General features: G+C 44.6%; 2 protein-coding genes and 1 long non-coding RNA gene across 3 annotated transcripts; 1 reads left to right on the top strand and 2 right to left on the bottom strand.

The window, feature by feature from the left end:
• Positions 1 to 308: 308 nt before the first annotated feature.
• Positions 309 to 2,298, bottom strand: LOC100191551 (PIF/Ping-Pong transposase family protein). Its single transcript, NM_001136981.1, has one exon. The coding sequence runs from the start codon at positions 2,148 to 2,150 to the stop codon at positions 444 to 446; it is 1,707 nt and encodes a 568-aa protein (NP_001130453.1). The 5' UTR covers positions 2,151 to 2,298; the 3' UTR covers positions 309 to 443.
• A 5,872-nt stretch (positions 2,299 to 8,170) lies between these two features.
• LOC103651529 (uncharacterized) lies at positions 8,171 to 16,286 on the bottom strand. The gene is made up of 4 exons (XR_564798.2): positions 16,198 to 16,286; positions 15,619 to 15,778; positions 8,751 to 8,861; positions 8,171 to 8,575 (listed from the first exon to the last, which is right to left on the bottom strand). It is a non-coding gene; the product is annotated as an uncharacterized lncRNA (long non-coding RNA).
• LOC100282308 (peptidyl-prolyl isomerase CWC27) lies at positions 16,258 to 24,333 on the top strand. Its single transcript, NM_001155220.2, has 11 exons — positions 16,258 to 16,542; positions 16,824 to 17,002; positions 17,108 to 17,206; positions 17,369 to 17,472; positions 17,557 to 17,701; positions 18,721 to 18,940; positions 19,059 to 19,116; positions 23,154 to 23,355; positions 23,514 to 23,687; positions 23,779 to 23,977; positions 24,110 to 24,333. The coding sequence occupies exons 1-10, from the start codon at positions 16,323 to 16,325 to the stop codon at positions 23,917 to 23,919; spliced, it is 1,542 nt and encodes a 513-aa protein (NP_001148692.2). The 5' UTR covers positions 16,258 to 16,322; the 3' UTR covers positions 23,920 to 23,977; positions 24,110 to 24,333.
• The last annotated feature ends 1,625 nt before the right edge of the window (positions 24,334 to 25,958 follow it).

Raw genomic sequence — 25,958 nt, 5'->3', positions numbered from 1 at the left:
TCAGTGTTCAACATTTAAATCTTCTCTTCTTCCTCTCCCTCTCTACTTCTCCATCTTTAACGAGTTTAAAAGAGATTTTAGGAAGAAAAGTAGACCAGACGGCGGAGACATTGAGTCGAGCCCAAGGCGAAGGCGAGTATGGCCCTGATAGCGGCGGGAGAAGGGAAAGATTAAAGTCGCTATTGGTACAGTACCGGCGAGGCACTCGACTAGGCGGCGACGGCGCGTCGGAAGGAGAAAGGTGTCAAAGAGAAATTGAAAATCGAGCGTGAAAAGGTTAAAAACGCTCGGTGATAGATAGATAGATAGATTCTATAAGAATCCTACCAAAATCATCTTCTAGTGTAATTAAAAGAAAAGAATGCCTATTTCTTTCTTGTTCCAGCCCAATTCTGTACTACTGTACTAGCAAAGCATAAAAAAGAAGAAGGTGACGGATGAGATCAGAAGAATGTGTTGCCGCCCAAGCCACGGTGGAGCAGGTTGTGCGCGATGTTGTCCCTGGCGCGACTGGCCGTCTCGGAGCGCACGGGGTTCTCCGGCGTGGTCTCGTCGTCCACCAGTTCGCAGCGGATGGCTGGGTCCACCTCCTCGCCCCGAATCTCGCAGATGTTGTGGAGCACGCAGCAGGCGCCCAGCACGACGGGGAGGTCCTGCAGCTTGACCTCGGTGCGCTTCTGCAGGCACGCCCAGCGCGCCTTGAGGCGCGCGAACGCCTCCACCGCGACGCGCCGGAGCTCGGCCACCTTCTCGTTGAACGCGTGCTGCGTCCACGTCAGGTTGGGGTGCGTGTACGGCACCAGCACCCAGTCCATGAGCGGGTAGCTGGCGCCAGCCACCAGCCACGAGTCGTGCATCATCCCCGCCGCGGCGCGCTGGTGGAGCATGGACTTCTCCAGGACCTGGTCGTCGGGCATGGAGCCGGGCCAGCCGATGCAGACGTCGGTGAAGGCGCCGTCGGGGCCGACGACGCCCTGGAGAGTGATGGAGTAGGACGTCTTCTGGTTGCGCTCCGTGTGGCGGCGGTTGAAGTAGGCCGCCACCGAGATCTTGGGCGCGATGATGGGGATGTGGGTGGTGTACATGGCGCCGATGACGCCCGGCACGCCCGAGGCGCGCTCGAAGCCCTCCTTGAAGCGCGCCGCGGCGTCGGCGTCGGGCCACTGCAGGAAGCGCGGCATGAGCACGGACTTGATGGCGGCGCACACCTCCAGGACGAGCTTGTGGCAGGTGGAGATGCCGAGGCCGAAGCGCTTGGAAACGAGGCGGAGCGGCTCCCCCGTGGCGAGGCGCCAGACGCAGACGGCGACGCGCTGGCGGACGGGGATGGCGGCGCGGAGCATGGTGTCCTCCTTGGCCACCGAGGAGCCCAGCGCGTCGCAGATCATGTCGAAGGTCCCGCGCCCCATCCGGAACGCGCGCCGGAACTCCTCCTCCGGGTAGTCGGCGCTGTTGCACCGGTCCCACCACGCGCGCGACCGGTCCTTGACCCACAGCCGGCGCTGGTGGTGGCCTCCCTGCCCCTGCCCCGCGGCGCGCGTCGGCGAGGCCGACGCGGAGGGCGACGCCGCCGCTGACGCTGCCGCCTCCTCCCCGGCCACGACGGCCGCGGTGGCGGCCGACGCGGCGAGCCTGGAGCGCTTGGACCTGGCGGCGGCCTCGGACTCGGCGGTGGCGTCGAAGCTGCTCTCCATCTTGGCGTAGTAGTCCATGGTGGCCTGCGAGCGGGTGTCGGCGTTGGACTCGAGCAGCGCCAGCTCCCGCCTGGACGCGTCCGCGGCGCCCGCGCGGTCGGCGTGCTCCTCCGCCTCCAGCGCCGCCAGCGAGGTGAGCAGCTTGGCTATGGACCGCTTCTTGCCGTCCTTCTTGGCCTCCTCCTCCCCTTCCCCGGCGGCTCCGGCGTCCTCTGCCCCGCGCTGCTTCCGGCGCCGGCCGTTCGTCATCCCTGCGGCGCTGGGGTTGGGGTTGGGGTCGTCGACGGCGAGGGCGAGCGTCGACGTCGCTGAGGCGGCGGCAGCGTCGGCGTCCTGGAGGTAGGAGCAGTAGAAGGCGAAGTCGTCGTCCCCTGCTGCTGCACCTGCACCAGCTGCTGCTCCTCCACCCCCACCGCTTGGAGGCCGGTCGTTGGCTGTTGGGGGTCGCATATACATACACGTCTCTTGATTTTTGTGTTGCGGCCACTACATACACACGCAACGCAACGCAAGCAGAGGCCGAGCTGCGGAGGGCTGAGGGAGGCGAGGTGGTGTGGGTGCGCGTCAGAGGCAGGCAGCGGAAATGGAATGGGAGCCGTGTGTGCGGGCAAAGGCGATACTGGGAGACCAGTGTGAAAGGGGGGCGATATATATATAAACATCGGTGGTCTGATGTGACGGGGCAGCGGGAGGTGTGAACGCGGTTGGGGAGTTGCTTTTTGGACAAGAAGGGGGGGGGGAGGGGGGATCGACCTGCGCGTTGCGCCATTGCTGCGTGTGGCTCCTCGCTGGCGTTCCATCCATCTGATCTGACACCATGCGTAGCGTGGGGCTGCGTGCCGCGCCGCGGGATAACGCGGTTTCGCGCAGGTGGGGGAAGGTGGCTGGCTCTGGCTGGGGTCGGTAGGTACCCGGTAGGATGGCGCGACACGACACGACACCGCGTGGACCGCCGGATGGGGATCCTCGCGGCCCGGGAGGCCGGGACCAGCGCCCGGCCCAGCGGGTCACCCTCGGCGGTGCGCGGTCAATGGGGGGAGGCCCGCATGGGCATGTGGGAAAACCTGCAAGCAAGTGGCTGGCGCGGGCGAGGACGACGAGAGCAAGGAGGGTGAGGGAACCGAGGAAACGGGGTGCTGCATGCTCTCGCGTCCCTTCCCGCACCTCGCCGTCGCCGACATGCCAAGACCGGATTCGCACATGCGGTGGGTGGGCTGACGTTTCTAGGCCCGGGCAATGCGGAACCGCCATGTTCCTGTGCGCAGGCGGCGGCGACGAATGGTGTGCCCGAGCCCGACCTCCAAAGTCCGCGCGCTCAGGCGATTTCCCTAGCAGATTTTCCGGTGAGCTCGCTCGCCTGCCTCGTCATCTTCCAACCTTCTAGGCACACACCGCTGCCAAGCCATAGTACTTTAGTTGAGTACTTGAGTTCCACTGGCAAAAAAATAAAAACGATTTCTAGATTATCTTAGCTCCACCCATAACTTGCTAAATGCTTGAAATGTTTGTCTATTTTATTCTTATTTCATTAGGCATGAATAATAAAGCACCCCCAAAAAAATGAAAGCGAAATGTTTTTATGTGATCCCCTTATGTTTGTTCGGAGAGTCCAATCCACGCCCCCCGATTTCTCTTTGTTCTCTTTGATCCAAATGATTTGTTCCAACCTTTAGTGCTTTCTTCCTAACAACAACTACTCGTCTTCTTATATATTAATTAAAGCATAGTAGCAACGGCACTTAACGGAAGTGTCATGTGTCATACAGTGTACGTAATCCAACTGCCGGAGACTTCAACCAGACACCTTGGATCGGAGCATATACGTTCCCCCCCCATCCCCCCCCCCCTCCTCTTTTTTGGTCATTTGTGCAAAAATATGGTAGTGATCTAGTGTTGTTAGCGGTGGTGGTAGTTGTTGTTATTTAAAAAATAATAAAGCTAGTGACGCTGGTTTGAATGGGACAAAAAGGCAAAAAGATCGAATCAATCGAAGTATGCACAGCGAGACAGAGGCCCGGACGAGTTCCAGGACAAGTCAAACCAATCGCACGGGTTCAAATTGGGCCGTGTGACAGAAATTCTTCAAAGTCAACTAAGGACAGTTTTAGCTTATGTTTAATAAATTAGTTAATAGTTATCTAGCTATTTGTTAGCTAGCTAATTTCAATAGCAGATTTTTTTAACTAACTAAATATTAGCTCTAGTGCATTCAAACACCTGTTTAGGACATGTATAGTGGAGACACCAAAACGGGTTTTTCAAGGTTCAAGCACAAGAGACAACTAAGAGCAACTCCAAGAGTTAATGTATAAATCCTAGTTAAATGTAGAGTTTAGAGAGGACTCTTTAAAATAAACAATATCCTATTAAGGGTGGAGTACCAACAGTCTCTCTATATTTAGCATTTGACCAGTGTTTGTGCATGTTGACTCGAACAAGCAGGCAAGTCGTGAGGGCTGAACGCTAGGAATTTCTGCATGCTTCCATGGGATGTGTCTTAACGCCAATAGGAGCGGGAGGGCACCAACAGATGGCGAGTCCAAGGGCTAGCCAAAAATAGCTAGGAACATGGAGGCGATGCCGAGCCAAATACAATGGCGAGGCAGATGGCAAGGCTGTTGCAAGCTAATTTTATGAGGTTTTTCTTTTCTTTAACGAGTGCATGCTCTTTAGCTAGTTTGTTGGTGTTGCTCTAAGAAACTCTATTATATAATGGAGTGTCTATAAATATAATCCATTAATAAATAAAGAAGTAAATGTGTCTGTACAGCATCGGATCGATAAAACATACGACGAATTCGTATAGTGAGACGTTTGTTGCTACTTGTGTTACGAGTCAGAAACGTCTCTTCATGGAGAGACGACTACACGATTTTTTTTTATATATACCCCTTTTACACACCTCAAGAGTCTACACATTAAACACCACTATACATTGTAGGTGACACGAGCCAACCAACATAACACATACTTTTCACGGCTTACTAATGTGAAAACGACCTCGTCGACGCCGTAAAGCGAACACAACGTCTGTTTGACTTTCCAACTTAGGAATGCAAAAAGCATGGAAAAAGGAAAAAAGTTACAAAAAAATCTATAAAAATATAGTTATAAAACAGAGGATTAGAAAATATTGGGATATTGAAAGAACGATCGTCTGAATAGTTCATATCGAAACGTTATAATTTTATCAAGAGATCAAACTTCATAGTTTTCTCGAGACTAACAGACAAAGAGGAAAATTTCCTATACCGATTCTACGCTCCAGTCCTACGAACCAAATGCATAATTAACAGTAATCTCTCAGTCAATCTGGTGTTTTTGTATGAACCAAAATTGGCCTAAGCTAACCCAACTGTTGGAGAGGCGGTTCCATTCCGTCACAGCGTCTATCGTCGGGTCCTGGTCCCGGGCATTGGGCAACCCACCGTACCCACGTGCTGTCAGCGTCGCGCTCGCGTAATGGATGACGACAGGGAGGACGGGAAGAGGGAAACCGCACGAGGCAAGCACGGCGCCTGGGCGCGGCCTCGTCAGCATGACACGAGGCTGACGCGCAGGGGTGAGGTCGATCTTGTTACATAGCAATGAAACGAGATCTATAGATAGTGCAAATGACTATTGTTCACGTTGCAGGGATCTAGTTTATATACACGTGAAAAGGTGTAATACCAAGTGGTGTGTCTTTTGGTAGGCACCCCTTAGGTTGATTATATGAAATGTTACAATTTTCTTAACACAGAGGAAGCAATTGTAAGCTCTATATTCTTACTATATTATCAAGAGTCAACAATAAAACCAAGATAGTATATAGTAAGTTTATTCTTAACTGAATCTAAGTCGATTAAGTTAAAGCTGAAAATATTTAATGTTTAAAGAGAAAAAATCATTGCAGCAAGATGCAAGCAGGCTATTTCTCATAAAATGTGATGAGGGTCGGGCTCCTCATGAAGCACCTATTTTCTTCTCTCTCATCTATTCTCATCCTACCATCTAAGATTTGGTGACATGAAGGTGTTTGGAGCCCGCCTATTCAACCTTATTATACTTACTCTTAAGAGCTAGGAAGGAAGGCAAACAACAAGCACCTCTCGGACCTGGCACCGTAGGAATTCTGGGCCATTTGGATCTTAAAAAATAAGACCTCCTTTGGAATGCACGTTTGGTAAAACAAAGCAATAGAGTTACATGATACTTGCAATTCAATAGAAAAATTTCCAATAGGTTAGACGTCATGTTACAATCTTCAAAATCTCACTACAATGGTCTATTCCGTAGGAATTTTAGGCTATCTCTAGCAATTTACCCATCCATATACCCATATTCAAACTTCAGCCTGTGAACATTGCAGTCTACAGTACAAAACAGTCCTTTTGGGTAAACAGTGGGTAGACTGCTGCAAACATTCTTATAGGATTGGCAGGAATTTAATCCTTTGTTCCAAAGGGCTACATATGGAAATTTCATGTAGTATTTCAATCCTTCAAAACTTCTTCACTTTTCCTTTGTTCCAAAAGAGACCTAAATTTTAGCCTCATCATATCGAATATTTAAATACTAATTAGAAGAATCAAACATAGTCTAATTATAAAACTAATTACATAAATATCCACTAAATAGTAAGACGAGCCTATTAAGCATAATTAGTCTATGATTCATTCATATGATGCTATATTAAACATTTGATGTAGAGGGGAAAAGACAATGATTGAGTCTACCCTAGTGCAAATAGACAATTGAATCAAAATACACTTTATGGATCTAGGTCCGCTACGTAGCCAAACACTTCACTATTAGATTCATGGTAGATCTTAGACCCACTATTGAAGTTGGTCATCCAGGATGAATCCCTTAGTTAAGAGCGTATTTCGCATGACTTTGTTCCACTCTAGAGCAGTCCTACTTTAAAACTTTGGATGAAGTAGCTCTACTTCAGAGTCTAAATTGTTTTCTCATAACCAATGATAGTAGCTGGTAATAATTTAAATCTCTATGTCTAGATTGTTTTTCTAAAGATTTTGGAAAGTAGAAAAAGTTACTGTAAACACGACAATAAATGTTAGTATAATGGAATGCATTTCATATTGCATTATCACCATTCAACTTAGAAATACCATTCTTGCATCCTTTGGGCATTGTTGTGTTAAAGTTCATATATATACTCTCCGCTTTTACATGTCGTATTAGGTTTGCCTTTATTAGTATCTTTGGCCATTGATTTCAAAAATATTTATATGTTTATGATATAAGGTTTATGTTTTTAGATTCACTATGAGAATATTTTGATAATATATAATGTATATACATTATGACACTATACTGTTTTTTAATTGACAGTCAAAGACAACAATCTTTGAGTTAGGATAAATCTAATATGACGTGTAAAAATCAGGAGAAAACATATAACAAATTCTATGATTTTATCTGTATATGAAATATATTTTTTATAAAAATTTCACATCATGTTCGTTTCGGATTAAAATTAGTTATTCAAACTACTGCAGCTGCAATGCATAGAAAAAACTCTGTAGAAACAGCAAAAAACCGTTTCGTATTAAAGCCAAGTGATCATGTTGATTAATATGTAAAAGGACATTGCTTCATTTGAATTCAGTAACGATGAAAGAAGAAAATATGTGCATAAGAGACTCAAAATTGCATGGTCTTGAAGTGCCCAAATTAAAGGCCTCATAGCCAGGATTTTTCATTACGGGCCAATACATATATAATTACAATTATAATATTAATAAATAAAATATATCTACATTCACAATATACAACAGTCACTAGTCATAAAAATCAACATAAATATACGGTACAGACTATATTTTAACCTATTATACACTAACTTTTTTTTATTTTAGTCATAAAAAACAACTACAAAACAAATTTTCTTTTTGTCAGGGGGCTAGCCCCCTGTCTATGTCACGGCCACTGATTCAGCACCGCATGAATTAAATCGACCTGAAAATGTGACACTCAAGATTCAGTCCACTAAAAGTTATAAGAATGTAATTTATTATATTAAAATTTTCGTCAACATATTCACAAAACACATCTCATCTACAGCAACAAAAGCTGAGAGCACACCTGAACTTCCCTTTCACTGCTCTTGCTTTTCGTCTATCTTCTTGACAGTGGACAATGAAGTTGGCAAGTTGCGAGTACAAGCGTACAACAACAGTGAAAGCACTGTACATATATGATCGCACACCTTGCAGTCCACACGTCGCTTAGAAATTTAATGCGCTAATGCTAACTATAAGGAACACATTAACTAAAATTGCCTTTAGATGACTACATGCAGCTTACAACGGTGCTGAGAACTGACTGACAATGGCATATCCAATGTTCTTGGAAAAGTCATTAACCTAGAAATTGGAGTAAACGAGTGCAAGCAGACTGTAAAAGCTGTCAATACAGCAGGAAATGAACTTGTAAGAGAAATAAGAACGAACCTGAAATTCAAATGTTCAGCTGACAAGACTCAATCGAAGGTACCGGGAGATAGAGCCATAGAGGTGTATTATGGTGTGCTACAGTTGAAGCAACACAACTTTAAATGAACAAACCATGTACATATTTTTCTTACAACAAATAGGATTAGTAACTCAAAGAAAAATTGTCTTGCTGCTTCACATTCTTTTTTAAGTGACTCAAATAGGATCAATAACTCAAATAGTTAGCTTTTGGCCTCCGGGTTTCTCAAACAATAAACTTGAAAAGAATGGAGAATCGAATGCACCATGGGTAATAACTGAATAAGAACACGTGCTTATAAGTTATCACTATTAATTTGCATGCATCAACCAATCTAACTCGAAAGCTTAAGCTGATAGTATAACACCTCCCTCACGTCGAGCCTCTGTTAGGTCTCCGACCTGAAATATAGAAGCGAACAACAATTATTTTATTTAATAGCGTCAGTCAAGAATAGAACTCAAGATCTCTAGCTCCTATATCATATTAAGTTGTATGCACCAACCTATTCAACCTAATAGTTTAAGTTGATAGGAAGAAGCGGACAATATACTTATATTATATTCCAACAACTACCTCGACCTTTATAAACTGCTCCAGATTAATCAAAGTTTGTTTTTCTTTCTCCCAGAAGCATCTCCGCCTTCAAAGCCTCATCCTCTATCAGCGATACAAAGGAAATGGCAACTGCAAAATGAAATGTCAGTTATCAGTGGAGACAGTGACAATCTCAAGATTTGAAAGATGGGTATTAAAAATCGCTAAGGAGTAAAAATAATATATACAATTTCATAGTATATACATGATATATGTCAAACAAAATTAAGTAATTATGTATGTGTCATTACAATTTTCTAAATAAAGGTGTTCGTCAGAGAGTCGATTGTCGCCTTTTGGGTTGCTCGGCAGACAGGTTGATCAGTAGCCCCGTCTCGCAGGATTGCTCGGCAGACACGTTGATTGGTAGCTCCGCATGACCGGGTTGCTCGGCAAACAGGTTGATCGGTAACCCAGTCTCACTAGGTTGCTCGGAAGTGTTGCTCGACGGACGGGTTGGTCGACAGTCCCGCCTCGCCAGGTTGTTCGACAGGTGGGCCGTCCGGTCATAGTGGGTCGTCTTTGGGAGGCCTTTTGAGCCTTATTCAGATATCCGGTTCAGGTACCCGACAAATACCTCGTAAACATTGCTGCAATCCAATTGAATTCTGCCTAAATCCAGTAGTGACTGATAGATGCAGTAAAATAGCAAGAACGAATTATAGTTCTGTAAATTAAAATAGAAATCTCTTACCAAGTGACCATGTTCCTGGCCTCCTGGGCCTAACTTTTCTGCCTAAAGTTAGTTATTCAATTCGAACGACTAACCTTAGGCAAAGTGTGACACATTTAACCACAAACCAAATATGCCCTGAATCAGATGATGTTGGTGCCTCCAACCAGGTGTTGTCTACATCATCAACAGTGAGGAGAAACTTGCGTTGGTTGGCGCGAGGGCACTCAGTGGATGTCGGCAACGATCTCGTCGAGCGGGATAAGGTCGGTTGGGTCAGGCAACGCCTCCATTTCCGACGAGTGTGAACCAAGAGCTGCCGGGAGCAGTGGAAGAGAGCGGCAGAGTGGAAGACCATCCTAGGATCCGTTTTCAAGAACGGGATCATGAGAGCAGAGGGGAGAAAACTCATTTAGGCCCTGTTTGGGAACAAAGTTTTTGAAAACTACAGTTTTTGAAATACTATACTATACTTTAGTTATGACAATACCGTAGTTTATAATACCGCAGTTTTGAAAACTGAGGTCCAGAGCTAAGTTTAGAATGCCTTAAAACAACTATAGTATTTGCAATACTTCAGTTTTGGAAACAGAGATTTTACCCAGCTTGCCAAACACCATTATGTATATAATACTGCAGTATTTGAGAATACTGCAGTATTCTTCCAAAACTGCAGAAAAACTTTGTTCCCAAACACCCCCTTAGACGCCACGTGAGAGTTGATGGCACTGCAATCGGGTTTAAAACAGTGACGATAACAAAACTACACGGGTGTTATCTCTACTACTAATTATGTTAGTAGTGTAGGCGTCCAACACCGCATGGCGCACGTTCTGCCGCGCGCGCATCCGCATCCCGCAGCCGCCCCAGCCGCGCATCCCGCATACGCCCGCAGCCGCCATCAACGCCCGCGGACCCCTCACCCTCCTCCCCACCGCCGTGATCCGCCAGACCACCCCCCCGCACCCGCCGCAGATCTCGCCATGGCGGCGCGCACGCACCCCAGGTCGCAGCCCCGTCACCTTCCTCCCCCACCCCGAACTCCGTCCCCGCCGTAGATCTCGCCATCGGCAACACACCTCTCGTTCGCATCTGGCGCGAGCGGTTGGGTTCTCCCGCGCGAGCGGCCGGCGGGTGCGACGGAGGGGTCTTGTGAAGGCCATCGGCAGCAGGCCGGTGTCCTCCGATGACAAGGAGGACGACGTCGGCGGCTCCGGCTCTGGCTCCGCGAAGGCCTCAAGGCCTGCAGCAGACTTCTGCCTCTCGTCCGTGGCGGCCTCTACGGCCTGCATTGAGAGCTTCACGAACCTCATCTCCACAGCGCCAGCGAGCCTCTTAGGTTCCTCCTTGATGGTGGAATCCTTCCCGCCCGGACGGCCGGACCTCAGCCAGTTTGCCATCACCTCGTCCTACTGCGCAGGCGTCTCCACCGCTACGGAGTTCGTGGCCGCCGTCGGGAACGACTCCGCCGGTCCGCCCGGTGCTACTGCGGCCAGCCGCCCACTGTCTGCTCTGCGGAGTTCACCATGGAGGTTGGCGACGAACTCGTGGGGTTGGACAAACAACGTCGGGTCCGACGGTGGAGGATCCATTGCCGACGAGGTAGAGCCGGGAGCCGGCAACTGGGAGTGAAACACAGAGGAATGGAAGAGCCGTTTTGCTCCATGGTTACGGTTGATGCCTGTTTAGAGCTGTTAAAATTTGTGAGGATAGCAAAAGAACAAAGAGCCAGCTGTTATAATACTATTATTCTAATTACAAGCTTGGGAATACTATTTTTAAGAAGTCTAGAGATGGAGACACCACGGTTCCAAAAAAATCTTCCTTGCCATACGCATACGAGGTACTCGCGTGAGTTCTTTTTTTCTTATTTAGTTTTCAATGATTGCCGTTGTTGGAATGGGATTGGAGATGCCAAATGTTTCGTCTAGATATCTGTGTAGGAGCACTGGATGCATGCTGCATGATTCTTGTGTTTTCTGTAATTTCTAAATTTCCCTCACTAGATCTAGCTAAGTACGTGCTTTTGTTTTGCTTCTGTAGTCAGCGTTACTGAGGTTGAGGCTCTATTCGAGCTGTTCAAGAGCATAAGTGGTTCGGTGATTGATGATGGCATGATCGACAAGGTATATTCTATTGTTCGCCTCTGTATTCCTTATCATATTGCCAGTTTTGGGTATGAACATCAAATATGCTCAGTAGCCATGTCATCGTTTAGCGCCTTGCTGATTGTAAGACTGGAAACTGAAACTGGTCCCTACAAGTTGTATTTTTAATCTCTTCAGCTACTGAAATTATGCTGTTGGTCGCAATCTCCATCGCCGTCCCCAACCCTACCGCTCCATCCCGCGGTCGCGTGTGCCTTCCGCTACGCGGGGTCCTCGCTGCTCCACATCGCGCCGTCGCATCTATGGCAGTGTCTGCCCCCAGGTCCGGCGCCGCCACCTTGTTTCTCGAGCGCCGTGAGTCGGAGCGCGCTCTCCACTTTGTCAAATACCAGGGCCTCGGCAACGACTTCATAATGCCATAATGGTGCGACTGTTTCCGTTTCCCAACTCTCTTCAACTATTCCGCGTCATGCAGTGTTCATTTGGGTGGTGACCCCACGTCGAGAATTTGTGCAATCCGTGATGTTCTGATTTTTGAAAGCTCTGCTATAGAAGACACTTAAGTTTTGTTTGCTTGTTCATGTTTCGATTCGTAGGTGGACAATAGGGATTCGTCGGTGCCGAAGGTGACGCCCGAGGAGGCCGCGAAGCTGTGCGTCTGAAACTTCGGCGTTGGCGCCAACGGTGTTATCTTCGTCATGCCGGGGGTCAATGGTGCCGACTACACCATGAGGATCTTCAACTCTGATGGCAGCGAACCAGAGGTGTGTGTGTCTCCACCATTTCATCACTATACTGAATTCTATAGCACGATTGTAAATGTTATCTTTGAGGCTGTCGTAATTCTTATTGGTAGTCATTCTTCTCCGCCACCAAATTGTGCTAAGCTATGCATAGTGCGATGGCACTCGAGGGTTACCGTTTTCCAGTCTCTGTTGCCAAGTCGGTGCAAGTTTACCATGTGTAGTTGTGACTTGTGAGGTTCTTCAAATACTTGAAGATGCAGATTTCAGCCTTCAAATCAACTTGGTAGCTTGAGCTCTTATAATTTGTCTAGCTATAGATCGGGACATCTACCAATCTAAGCACCATCAGAGTATTTTAGGTCACTTGGTGTATCTTTATCATATTCACTATTTCACAGGCATACCAGATTTTTAGTCTGTATACCATACATGTCTCACTCTCATGGACTGGGGCTATGTTTTATTAAATTCTGATCTGTAAGTTTTGTGTATTGAATGGCTGTTAATCAATATTGCTATGTTCTGGCTGTTAAACAATTGAAGTGCTATCATGTTTTCAATCCTAAACAAACGGACGAGATATATATGTTTCTTTTTTTGCACTGCTAAAGAAAAGTAGATATAAATATCTCACTATGTTGCTTCCTTTTTTATCTCTAGGTTATGGACAATCAGAAAATGTTTAATACAGTCTGTTAATCTGAATGGTTCCCATAGAGTAAGGTTCATCCATTATTTTTTTTATTTTTCAGATATGTGGTAATGGAGTCCGTTGCTTCGCTCGGTTTATAGCCGAGATTGAAAATCTGCAGGGGACAAATAGGTAATGCATTGCAGCATCACAGTAAAACAATTAGAATCTGTATCGAAAATTTGCATATGGAATCAGATTGAGCATGCTCAACATCTGGCTCCAGGCGCAGCAAACCGCTTTGGCAAGCATGGTATCATTGCATCTGTGCAGGCCAAATATTTCATTCCATTGCTACTGTATATTCGTCTTTATGCTTTACAAAGCAGATTGTGAATTGAAAACCCTTTTCTGAATTCCTTTTAAAAATCTCCAAGTTCAAGTATCTCCTTTACTGTTGACAGCCAGATCATCTATTAGATGATGCCAATCGTGCTGGAAGCAAGATTAGGGTGGAAAGGGCTGAGCAAAGCTCCTACACATTTCAATCACTGTTAGATGGCGGTGCACAGGTAGCTCTTGGTTCTGACTGGTTTGTACGTATTTCTGCAGACACTTCCAGTAACTGAACTCTATTTTTTTAGTTGTTCCCATAATAGTCAGCCTGCTTCACGGGTCCGAATGACGGGTCCTTAGCGGCTCGGTGTCACTGCGTCAGCGATTCAGCAATGAGCTGGCGAGCGACTGCCCAGCGAGCGCGTCTCCCCATTCTTTAGCGCTCCCACCTGACACAGGCACACAGTCCCCACTCCTAAGCTTCAAGGTAATTTCATGATTGCAATATTTTCTGGATTCATGGAAGAACGTTTCCAATTGAGATACTATATACAAAAATAGATAGAGAGCGACGATGCACTGATCATGGTATTGCAGATCCATCTAACTGAACCCGAAGGAGATATCCTATTGTTCCTGACCGGCCAGGAAGAGCTCGATCATGCTTGTGAGCCTCTCCATGAGAGGATGAAGCCATTCGGTGGGGACATACCAGAGCTGATAATTTGTCATGTGTATAGTGCTCTTCCCAATGAAGTTCAGTCAAAGATAATTGAACCGGCTCTTGTTAAGAGGAAGGTGGTCGTGGCCACCAACATAGCAGTTAATAATGAACTTCATGAAATTTCAAAACTCAGCATTTTGTGAAAACATTAGTGATCTCCACTTGATAAGTTAGCTAATTTGAAAACTCAATTGCAGCCTGCATATCTTGCGTTTTGATTTTAGCTAAATTGCTTGTTAAACCTAAATGCATTTTGGATGGGTAACTTATGCTATTGCCCCTCTATACAGAAACAAGATTAGAAGACGGTGCTGAGAAAATACAGGAAATCCATGCGGCACTTAGATCTTTGCTGGGAAGAAAGAAGACATTGATGAAGGTAGTTTTTTTTTACTTTTTCTCTCCGTTTAGTTTGTTTATTCTATAGTTTGTTAATTAAATATCAGCACACATTTTACTTTTAGTCCTGACGCTGACTTTCTATTTATGCTCAGACAGGAACACTGCTCTACGAAAAACTGAGTCAATTATATTCACAAGCTCTGTAAGTTCCGTTTCAGCCTCTTGTTCATGCACAAGTTTCTGATTATATAGTATAACTTTTTGCAAGGTTCTATTTTCAGCACCATTAGTGTTTCCTCAATTGTACCTACGGTTGAGCCATTCGTTAGTATATTGAAGCCAGTTAAATCTGCATATGTCCTAAGCACAAAAATCAGATGTCACCTAGATAATAATGATGCTTCCACCTCAGATTCTAAAGAGAATGCATTTGATTGGGGTAGGATATGGAAAATGGATGTCCTGAATAAAGTCAAAATGTTTGTATGGCGCATGGCTCACAATGCTTTGCAGGTGAAGCGGAATATAGTAATGAGGGGAGGGGATCTGGACACTCTTTGCCCAATGTGCTCAAGGTTTGATGAAGATCCAAATCATCTATTTTTTAAATGCAAGGAGGCAAGGCTGGCAACTGCTAAACATGGAGGATAAAAGAATCATTTTAGGGCTAGCTTGACCACTCTATTTTTCCAAGGGATTTTCATTTTCCTAAGGTAAATCCCTCAGGAAAATGAAGTTGTCAAACTAGCCGTTAATGAGAAAGAATTCTCCTCAGGCAGTGCTGCATAAAATCTGGAATTTTGACAATGATTGACAATGCAAAATAATTTTATTCTTATGGTCCCGGTGGTCTGCACGTAATAAGATCATTTTCGGTGAAAGGAGAAAATCGGCGCAAGAAGTGATTAATGGTGTTTTCTTCCATTTTCAGGCATGGACAAAGGCAACACACTTGTGCAAGCTTCCTACTATATCATCTAGAAAGCCAAAATGGAGGGCTCCTCCCAAAGATGTGTACAAGATTAACTGTGACGGTGCTTTTACTCCTACTTCTAAAAATGCCAGATGGGGCTTTGTAATCAGAAATCATATTGGTATAGTTGTAGCAGCAGGAGCAGGTTCTGCATATGCTCTGCTGTCAGCTCTACATTTTCTCTTGTAGTATGCAGCTGTTCTGGGAATCAGAAATGTTATTTTGGAGACTGATGCAGCTGTTCTAGCCGAAGCGCTGTCTAACTCAAGTGTTGATAGGTCTGTGCTATGAGTTCTGATGGAGGAGATTAAAACCTTTATGTACCCAGATTTTGTAATGTTGTAGCTGATACTCTGGCGGCCATTGGCTTGAACTGTTTGGATGGTCCGCTGTTGTGGCGGCTCGATCGTGTGCCAGATTCTGTAGCTTTGCTGGTGACCGGTGATATGCCAGGCACAAGTGTTTAATGGAATCCTGTTTAGTGTTTAAAAAAGTCAAAATCGATTCAATCCATATCTATCTAGAAGCTAGACTTGCAAAATATACCTAACATGGATTAAATCAACACATAAAAATAAGAAGAGAGAATATACTGACATAAAAAAATCTAAGGATCAAATTCAAGCTTTTAGATCTAAGATTCCTGGAATTTACCCCGCGAGGAAGAAAGACCAGCAGAGAAATCTCTGTACCATCGATGCAAGAAAAAATGAAGTACAGTCGGTGGAGTATTTTTTAAGGGATTAAATATTTTTTTAACCCAAACAAACAAATCTCTGTACCGTGAAGGGTCGCAATTTGTGTTCCGTTGCATCGCACGGGCACGTTCCTAGTAAAACTTGAAGCCCAATTGCATGATTCGGGGTGAAGCCCAGTGTTGGGCTTGGGCGTACCTGACTTCCGAAAAAGCTCCGCCACGCCCGGCCGGAGGTCCGACCGACGCCTAGACCGTTCCAAAGGGAAGGGAGCACGCGCGCGCGAGGTAGAGCAGCGGCGGCGGCGGCAGGAGTGAGGCAGGATGTCTTCGGTATACGTGCTTGAGCCCCCGACGAAGGGGAAGGTGGTGGTGCAGACGACGGCCGGCCCGCTCGATATCGAGCTGTGGCCCAAGGAGGCCCCCAAGGCGGCGCGCAACTTCGTGCAGCTCTGCCTCGAGGGCTACTACGACGGCACCCTCTTCCACCGCGTCATCAAGAATTTCCTCGTTCAGGGTGGCGACCCCACTGGCTCCGGCACTGGTACGAACCCAATCGACCGCCCCCCCTCGCCCTTGAGCATACCTACCTGTACGTATCTAGGGTTTCTGATTCCACACCATGATGCTGATGTTTACTGAATTGATTCGTAGATCTCGATCAGATTACTAATATCTCAAATTTGATGTATTCACGCCTGAGTGACATCATCTGATTGTTTTGTTAAATAAGGCTGTGGCGTTTTGTCGTGGGTTTGAGGGGTGGTGGGGGGTGAAGTGCTTCGATTTGGAGCTGATGACATCCTTTTGGTTTCACTCCTGCAGGGGGTGAGAGCATCTATGGGGCTCCATTTGCGGATGAGTTCCACTCGCGGCTGAGGTTTAACCACAGGGGTTTAGTGGCTTGTGCCAATGCTGGTACATCTCATTCTAATGGGAGCCAATTCTTTATCACCCTTGACCGTTGTGATTGGCTTGATAAGAAGAACACCATCTTTGGGAAGGTAATGTGGTCTAGCTCGAGACTCGAGAGCTTCTTTCAGTGCATGTCATGGTACAGTGTGCCGTTCCTTTGGAATTATCATGGTTGGCTACATGTTTTTTTGCAGGTTACTGGTGATTCTATTTTCAACCTTCTTTCCTTGGCCGACGTTGAGACTGATAAGGATGATCGACCTGTGTACGTGCAGAAGATTCTTTCAGTCGAGGTGCCTATTATGAAATGTCATATTTTGTGTTTATTTCAAATTATGATAGTTACCCATATTTTACTTGGGTCATTGGGTGATATATAACCTACCTTATAGTTTCTCCATTACTTGTCAATCCCAACTAATTTACTCTTCTGGTTCCTTTTTCTGTTTCTGTAGGTTCTCTGGGACCCATTTGAGGATATTGTTCCAAGGCAACTTAAGAAGGCTGAATCTGTTGCTAAGGCTGATGCTGAGGTGAAACCCAAGAAGAAGGCAGTTAAGTAAGTAGTTTCCTCCACACTGTTCTTAGGATGACCGTGCAATGCATGTTGGAGTAGTTTTGACCAAAGTTGTTAATCTTTCAGGCAACTTAACGTCCTCTCGTTTGGTGATGAAGTAGAAGAGGAGGAGAATGAAGCAGCTACCTCTGTTCAGGCCAAAATAAAAAGTATTCATGATGTGTTGGACGATCCCCGTTTTCTTAAAGGGGAACCGGAGGATGTACAGTTGGTGAGTTTTATCACTTGTGATGGAAAAAATGTTCAGCATCATACTAACTTGACCTGCGGGGGTTAAGAGCCTCCTGACCCCTGCCCCACCCATACACAACGACACCGTAGCCCACGTGAGAAATGACCGGGACTAGACCTGTGCTTTGGCATGTGACAGACGAGAGGATTTTTTTAACCACAGTCTGAAATTCGCTCCCACAAGGAGTCGAACCCATGACCTGAGACTCAGACCACCTAACCAACTCAGCTAGAGGCCCTTTCACTCAGCATCATATTAACTATTAAGCAAACTTTTGCTGGTGAACATGCCATGCTGAAAACAAGAAGACAATACCCTATCCAGTCGGCAACTATGCTATCTAGAATGGTGCTGTCTCTGCCACATCATTACACATACCATCTTGCCTTTTTTTCTTCTATATAAGTCATCTTTGTTCTGCTCATTAATTTTACAGCCTCTAGTATTGGGTTGGTTTAGGATTTTATATGTATCTTTTACTTTAGCCAGCTGGTATTTTTCTCTTTTTTGTGATAAAAATGTTGACCAGGTGAACAAATATTTAGCTAGTGAATATATCATGTTGAAAATGACAGGACAACCTTATCCAGGTAGCAGCTAGGCTATGTTGAACTTTGCAGTCTGCTACATCAGTGTTTGGTTTCATGAGATTCTGATAATACTGTGCAGAATATCTAGTAAAAAACCAAACTTAACTCATTCTTGCACCAGATAATGGTTATCTGTGCTATGCTGCGGATCCCTGCTAACGGGAGATAATCGAGAAGAATCAGGATTCTGAGAATACACAAGAACCAAACACCCTCTATATCACACTTTCTTGGTACTTAAGTCCTGTTTGCTGGGTGAACTTCTTGTGGGCAGGCATCCCCTTAGTTGGTTTAGGGTGCGATCTGCATCTTTTTATCTGGTCAGTTTTTTCAATTATAGTGTTACCTGCTGTAACTTGTTATGCTCTGCCAAATTTGAATGGCATTGTGCTTACTCACATTTTGCAGTCCAAGGAGCAAGAGGAGATGAAAAAGGTTACTGTTCAAACTGTCAGGGATGCTTTGATCTCAAAGAAAGTTGAATCAAGGGAGCAAGATAATGCTCCATTATCTGATGATTTTCCTGAAGACGAGAATGAAGAGGATTTTGATAACAGGATGCGCGCACAAATCCTTAAAAAACGTAGAGAGCTTGGTGATGTTTGCCCTCATGAAACCTCTAAAGCAGGTAGCATAATTTATTCAAGTTTCTATAAAATCATGGTTGTCCTGAAATTAGAAAATGAGATACAATCCTTTTGTACTCATGGATCTTGATTAGAAAGCTATTGTCTTCTTTGGAACAGATAAACCTCATCATAAGGATAAGGAATTATCAGACCGCAGGTCCAATATTGAACATAGGTATGCTTATCCTCTTTGGAACATACATTTTCCCCAAATTATCATGCTCCCCCTATCCCACCCCAACACGAGAAAATGTAATGATAGAAACACATTTCAAACTTATAAGTAGCCATTATATATAGCGCTGATCAATTAGTTACCTGGATCTGGTGAACACCCTGCAGCATTTAGTTTTTTTTCCTTTCTATATGACCCTTAACTGGAAAGTCTTGATTCTTTACAATCCAAGAGGTGACTGATTTCTAAAAACCTGACTGGTAAGACAGTTACCAGTATATAGCTATATATACAATTATTACACAAAAAGTCGCTTAGGGTTTTGTACTATCTGTTTCATATTGCAGTTGTTTCTTATTCTTATTTTAAGAAGAAGGAACAATTCGTTTATAGTTTATAGTTCATAATCTTGTCGTGGTGAAAAGTGATTCTATTTTTTGCACTGTATAAACATATTGCTTGTCAAAAGCAGGGTTACCATGTACTGATAGCATCAACAACAACGATAAAACCAGTCCCAAGCAAGTTGTAGTAGGCTAGAGTTAAAACCACAAATCAAGGTTCAGGCACGTCGATAGCTGTTTTTCATTCACTTCTATCCAAGGTTAAATCTTTGGGTACATTCCATCCTTTCGAGTCTCTTTACCGCTTCTTCCCATGTCAAGTTCGGCCTTCTCCTGCCTCCTCCCATCACTATTGCGCCTTAGATCCCACTACGCATTGGTGCCTCTGGAGGTCTCCGTTGGACATGTCCAAGCCATCTCCATTGGTTTTGGACAAGCTTTTTTTTTCTTCAATTGGTGCATATTCTAGCCTATTACATATCTTATTGTTTTGGACTTGATTCCTTCTTGTATGACCATAAATTCAACGCAACATACACTTTTCACAACACTTATCTCTTGAACATGATGTCTTTTTTAGGCCAACATTCTGCACCATACAACATAGCAGGTCTAATCGTAGTCTTATAAAACTTGCCTTTTAGCTTTTGTGGTACTCTTGTCACATAGAATGCTAGATGCTTGGTGCCACTTCCTCCAGCCTGCTTTGATTCTATGGCTAACATCTTCATCAATATTCTATCTCTTTGTAGCATTGATCCTAAATACCGAAAGATTTGCTTTGTGGGCACTACCTGACCTTTCAAACTAACATCTTCCTTGGTGTAGTAATGCCGAAGTCACATCTTGGTTTTAGTTCTACAACTCTTTGCCACATTTAACACTCACTTTATGGTCTTCCTTGCTCGACTTTATGTTCTTCTTTGCCTGACTTCCATGCTCGAAAGATCAACCATAGAAGCCATTTTCTTAATAAGACAAGTGATGGAGCAATATAGGGATTATAGGGAGCAAAATAAGGACGTACACATGGTTTTCATTGGCTTGTAGAAGGCTCATGACAAAATACCAATAAATGTTATGTTATGGGCTTTCGACAAGCATAAAGTTTCATTGAAGTACGTTGTTGGAACTGGCCGACATGTGGTCAAGCTAGCTCAAACAGTGGGAGAACGAAAACAATTTGATGCCTGCTAACACAATGTATTAGAGCAACATTGTTTTTTTCCGTCCCCCGCAATGGTGCTGTACAAGGGTATTTATAGGTAACCAGGGGACGGTTCCACCCTATCAAATACAGTTATGCCCCTGGTTAGCTACGTTATCCCCGGAATATTCCCCTCCTAGGGGTTATCACGGGTCATTACAACGTGATTAAGTACACCCATGGACGGACACACTAACAACTCTGCCTACACAGTGGCTTACAAGTGGGACCCTGCGGCACGGGGCAGTTTCACACGGGCCCCCCATTACAATAACGCTCGGGTAACGACACGTAGTCTTCGCGCTCCATGCGCCCAGCCTTCTGTAGCCGTGGAGGCCTTCGCCATTCCTGGCTGCGACGAGAAATGCCAAAGCCTTCGCCCGTTCCGTATGCTCCCTCCGTCATGGGGCTCTCGCTCCTCCAGTCTTCGCTTGCTCTTGCTTTCCCTCCGTCGCATTCCGCTTCTGCTGTGGAGACGATCGAGCGAGGGGGGTGTTACGCCTTCGCCCCAACATACGTTAAACTCATGAAGGATATGTACAACAATGTTGTGACTAGTATTCGAACAAGTGATAAGGACATTGATGACTTCCCGGTTAGAATAAGACTACATTAAGGGTCAACTTTGATCCCTTACCTTTTTGCCTTGGTGGTGGATGAGGTCACAAGGGACATACAAGGGCCATCCCTTGATGTATGGTTTTTGTGGACAATGTAGTGCTAATTGATAAAAGTCGTGCAAAAGTAAATAGGAAACTAGAGTTGTGGCAGGAGACTCTAGAGTCACATCTTTGCCACACTTAACACTCACTTTATGGTCTTCTTTGCTACCATGTACTTCTCTATGTTGTCCACACTCTTATCATGGTACACTCATTTATAATATTCTTTCGTCTCCTTAATAGCACTTTGTACTTGTTTCACTACCAAGTCTTTAGCTTCGCCTCCACTCCTTTTGGTTGCTCCACACCTCTGAGGCCACCTTCCGAAAGCATGTTCCCATCTCCCCCACATGTTGTTTGCTTCTTCTTTCTTCTAAGTGCCCTCTTCAATGACCCTTTTCCTTGGAAGACTTTTGACGTCTCCCTTTTTAGTTTTCACTTTTCACCACTTAGTTCTCGCAATCTTGCCTTGTTTATTCCTAAGACATGCATCTAAAAATGAAAGATCGCCACCACAAGCTTATGTTGAGAGACAACACATTCTCCACCTCTTCTTAATATATTATGAGGCGCAATTCTCCTGCGCTTTCGAGAAAAAAAAGACAACACATTCTCCAGGTATCACCTTGCAATTAAAGCATGCTCAGCATGCTCGTTTATCCTCTCTTGTAAGGACAACATCAATTTGACTACTATAGGTCCATCCTTATTAAGGCGTCGCTAAGCGGTAAAGCGTGCTGCCAGGGTGAGGTGTCCACCTCGCCTTGCTCCCCGGCGTGTAAGGCGTCCTCGCGGCGACGCTTGGGGGAAGCTAAGCGTGGGTATGGCAGCACGCAGAGCGTGGGTGCGGTCTCAGCGGCGCGTTTCCTCCCTATCTCAGGCGGCGGCGTGCAGGGAGAAAGGAGCTGCGGGGAGGGAGGAGAGCTGCGGGGAGGGAGAGGGAGAAGAGGAAGATGGAGGACTGCTGGCGGCTGAGAGAATGGGTGAGGACTGCAGGGAGGGAGAGGGAGAAGGGGAAGAATGAGGACTGCTGGCGGCTGATAGTAGAGGGAGATTGATATTTGTGCTAGTTGAGTAACCATAATTTTTTTGGACTAGCTGATTGGTCATGTGCTTCTTTATTTTTTCTGTTTCTCTTTTGTACTAGGTTAAAATGGGCCTACTAGGCCTGATAGTTGTGCTAGTGTGTGTGCTTATTATCTTCGAATTTGTGATATATAAACAATATTTGATCTTTTTTATATATTTATATATATAATTAAGGCGTCGCGTCGTCTTACGTTTTTTTGCTTAAAAGTTTAAAAGGTGGTGCCCGCCTTACCGCCTTAATAACTATGTATAGGTCATTAAATGGGATTATCTCTTCTTAAAGGAAGTGTTGGCTATCAACAGGTCAAAAGCTACCGCAGAGTCCAAGATTTCTTCTCTCTCCTGATTCCTACCACCATATCCAAAACCTCCATGAAACGCTTGAAACCTGCACTTGTACTTAATGCTTATTGAGATATATGAAAAGCTTCTCACTAGTAGGTATAGTTCTAACCATGCTATCTATGTCTTTCCATTAGAATGGCTAGGCTCAACGTTGGCTCGTCAACCCTGTCACAACCCTCTTTTACCAGGGCTTGGGATTTGCTATGTTGAGACAACGTAGGTGAAGTTGTGTATTGAATAGCAAATGTTAAATATATCTTATCATTGTGAGAATGGAAGAAGAGTTCCTGCGTCTTTGCATGTTTCAATTGATGTGAACTTTAGACTTGTATTCTACGTATATTTGTGTAACAGTTTTTTCTAAAGGGATTCCTGGTTGTTGGTTTGTAGGAGGGACACTGAGGACGATGATCAGGAGCATGAGCTACAAAAAGCTAAAAAACTATCCTTGAAGAAAAAAGGTGCTGGCTCAGAAGCGAGTGCTGAGAGGATGTCCAAAGCAGATGCTAATTTGCAGCTACTAAATCCAGCTGAACAAGAGAGACATTTGCAAAAACAGAAAAAACGTCGGCTCCAAGGCCGTGAAGATGAGGTGAATATATATATTTTAAAATAATATCATACTTTCAACATTTCTCATGCTGAGATAGTTCATGAAGATTTATGTCATGACATTGAATTGATCTCTTAGCTTTTGTGTTGCTCAAATTGGGTGTCCAATGCTTCTTACATGCCCTTTCTTGGTGTTAGACTCTAGCGAAGTTACAGAAGTTCAAGTCTTCTTTCCTCAGTAAGAATCTTGCTACCAATCATGTCGAAGAGAAGAATCCTTCTACTGATAAGGCGGAAAAGGAAGATGAAGAGGAGGATGACTACAAAGGGTGGCACACAAACCTACTGTCTTTCTTACCCAGTTCTTCCAAGGTTGATTGCTAGACCTTTCTTGCCCTTTATCACACAGGAAGTTTATGCATCTTGTAAAGATTAGGAATGACATTAAACCTGGTTTTCATAGGATGGAATGACTAGGAAAGATGATCCAGATGACTATGTAGTGGTAGACCCACTTCTGGAGAAAGGAAAAGAAAAATTCAACAAGATGCAAGCAAAGCTTAAGCGGAGAGAGCGCGAATGGGCAGGCAGATCTCTCACCTGATTGGAAAGCTTAACTCAAATTATGTCAATGCTCCTTACGTCCTTACCTACCCTGGACGGTACGGGACCACCTCTCTTAAATTTCCAGTTGCTCTCGTTAACATAATAGTATCTGCCTCTTATTTTCCTTAAGGATATTTGAGTTTCCAAACTAGCCCTGAACATTGCAAAATTCCGGTGCATCTTAACAGGTTGGAAACACTGGAAATGATGCAGTTTTGGCATGGTCTTGGGACTGCGCGCAGATGATTGGTAGTGACCGTTTGTGGACTAGTGTTTTCCTTTTTGGCATGTGTCATGATTGCTTACACTGTAAATGCAATTGTACAATAGATTGGTTATAAGCTCACTGTGAAAGCAGCTCTCTGTATCACTAGCTATTTAATATCCGTTTCTTCAAGGAGCCGATTGGCTGAAGTTGACACTATAGCTTTTGTCTCAATTTCCTTATTTTTATTAAGAAGCGGAATAGACAGTAATTGGCCTTCCTAGTTTGTTAGGTAGTGTTTGGTTCTGGAGCTAATTTGGATGGAGTCGCTATGTCCGAGAGATTTTGAGGAGTCCCGAGAGATTTTGAGGAGCCGGATGGTTTATTATTTGAGTATAATTTTTTAAGTCATTCTATCTTACATGAAATTAATCCAAACAACAAATTAGTAATTTGGAGTAGAACGGCTCCGTTCCATCGTTGTTTTTTGGATTCTAAACCATGGTATTGTTGTTCGATTATATGTGTTATACTAACCGACTTAGCCATGGGCCCGACCAAGCGTCCAAGCGCACCCATGCTCGGCCCCTGCACACACCCCTTTTATCCGCGCCATGCGCTTAGTTGCGATTGAGCCACACATGCACAATTTCAACCATTCTACGAATCTGATGTTAGCCATTTGTATTTTGGTCGGCAATCCCCTGGCAACCATTCCTGTTTTATTCGGTTGTTCCATGGAACTGATGTCGGCCACCTCGATTTTTGTTCAGCCATAAACATGTTAACCTTCCATCACGACAAACACAATAATAGAATCAATTTTTAATTTCGACACTCGGTTTAGTAGATATTATTTTTAAGTGAATACTGAATCAAGCATGCATGTGTGGACCCATGAGAGAACTTAATGCGGTTGATGCGTGCGCGAGTGCTTGCCTGGTTCGGACAAGTGCTTGCGTGGTGTGGCTGTCTGGTTCGAACAGGACGACTCAGGTGATGAACCTCCGGTCTATCATACTAAGTGATGAATAACGTTTTTGGGTGTGTGTATATATACAAATATCAGTGCTATTTAGCATTCTTGGTGCCAAATAGCTATTTAAAAGTGGCGTGCCTCTTTTGGTGCGAACAATACAACAGGAAAGATAATGTTAGGCCATGTTTGGTTTAGTCCCTAACATGTTTGGTTCTAGGGGCTAAAAATAGTAAGAATATACTAAATAACTCATAAGAAGACTAAAATGGCCTTTAACATTCTCCTGCTATTATTACAATTGAACTAAATGAGGGATAAATGTGGAATTAATATGATTTAGTCCCTTTTAGCACATATGTGAAGGACTAAAGACTAAATCATTTTAGTCCATATTTTAGTCCTAGTGTTTGGCAAAAAAGGGACTAAATGAAACTAAAAACTAGAGACTAATCTTTAGTCCATCTACCAAACACCCCCCTTAATCTTGATGTCACTTGATATATAATTGGCATGAGAAACAGATGAGGAGGCTTGGTGCTTATAATTATATTGTTCCTCATTGCATTCCCAGCATGATGTGAGGAGATATCTTATAAGATAATTCTTCTGAGCAGTCAAGCCTCCATAAGATATCTTTAGTTCATATTGTTCCTCCATGCTTATAAGCAGTCAAGCCTCCGTAATTATAAGATAATTATCTTATAAGATAATTATAAGCAGGCAAGCAGTCAAGCATGATGTGAGGAGATATCTAGTTCATTCATATGAACTAGATATGGCAAACAGGACAACAATTGACTGCTTGCCTGCCTCCAATCAATTGTTGTCCTGTTTGCCATATCTAATTCATATG

The sequence above is a fragment of the Zea mays genome, chromosome 3, assembly GCF_902167145.1.
Source record: "Zea mays cultivar B73 chromosome 3, Zm-B73-REFERENCE-NAM-5.0, whole genome shotgun sequence".
In the NCBI taxonomy this organism is placed as follows: Eukaryota; Viridiplantae; Streptophyta; class Magnoliopsida; order Poales; family Poaceae; genus Zea; species Zea mays.
Note: the sequence above shows the minus strand (reverse complement) of the source record. Positions and strands in the feature narration are given on the sequence as shown.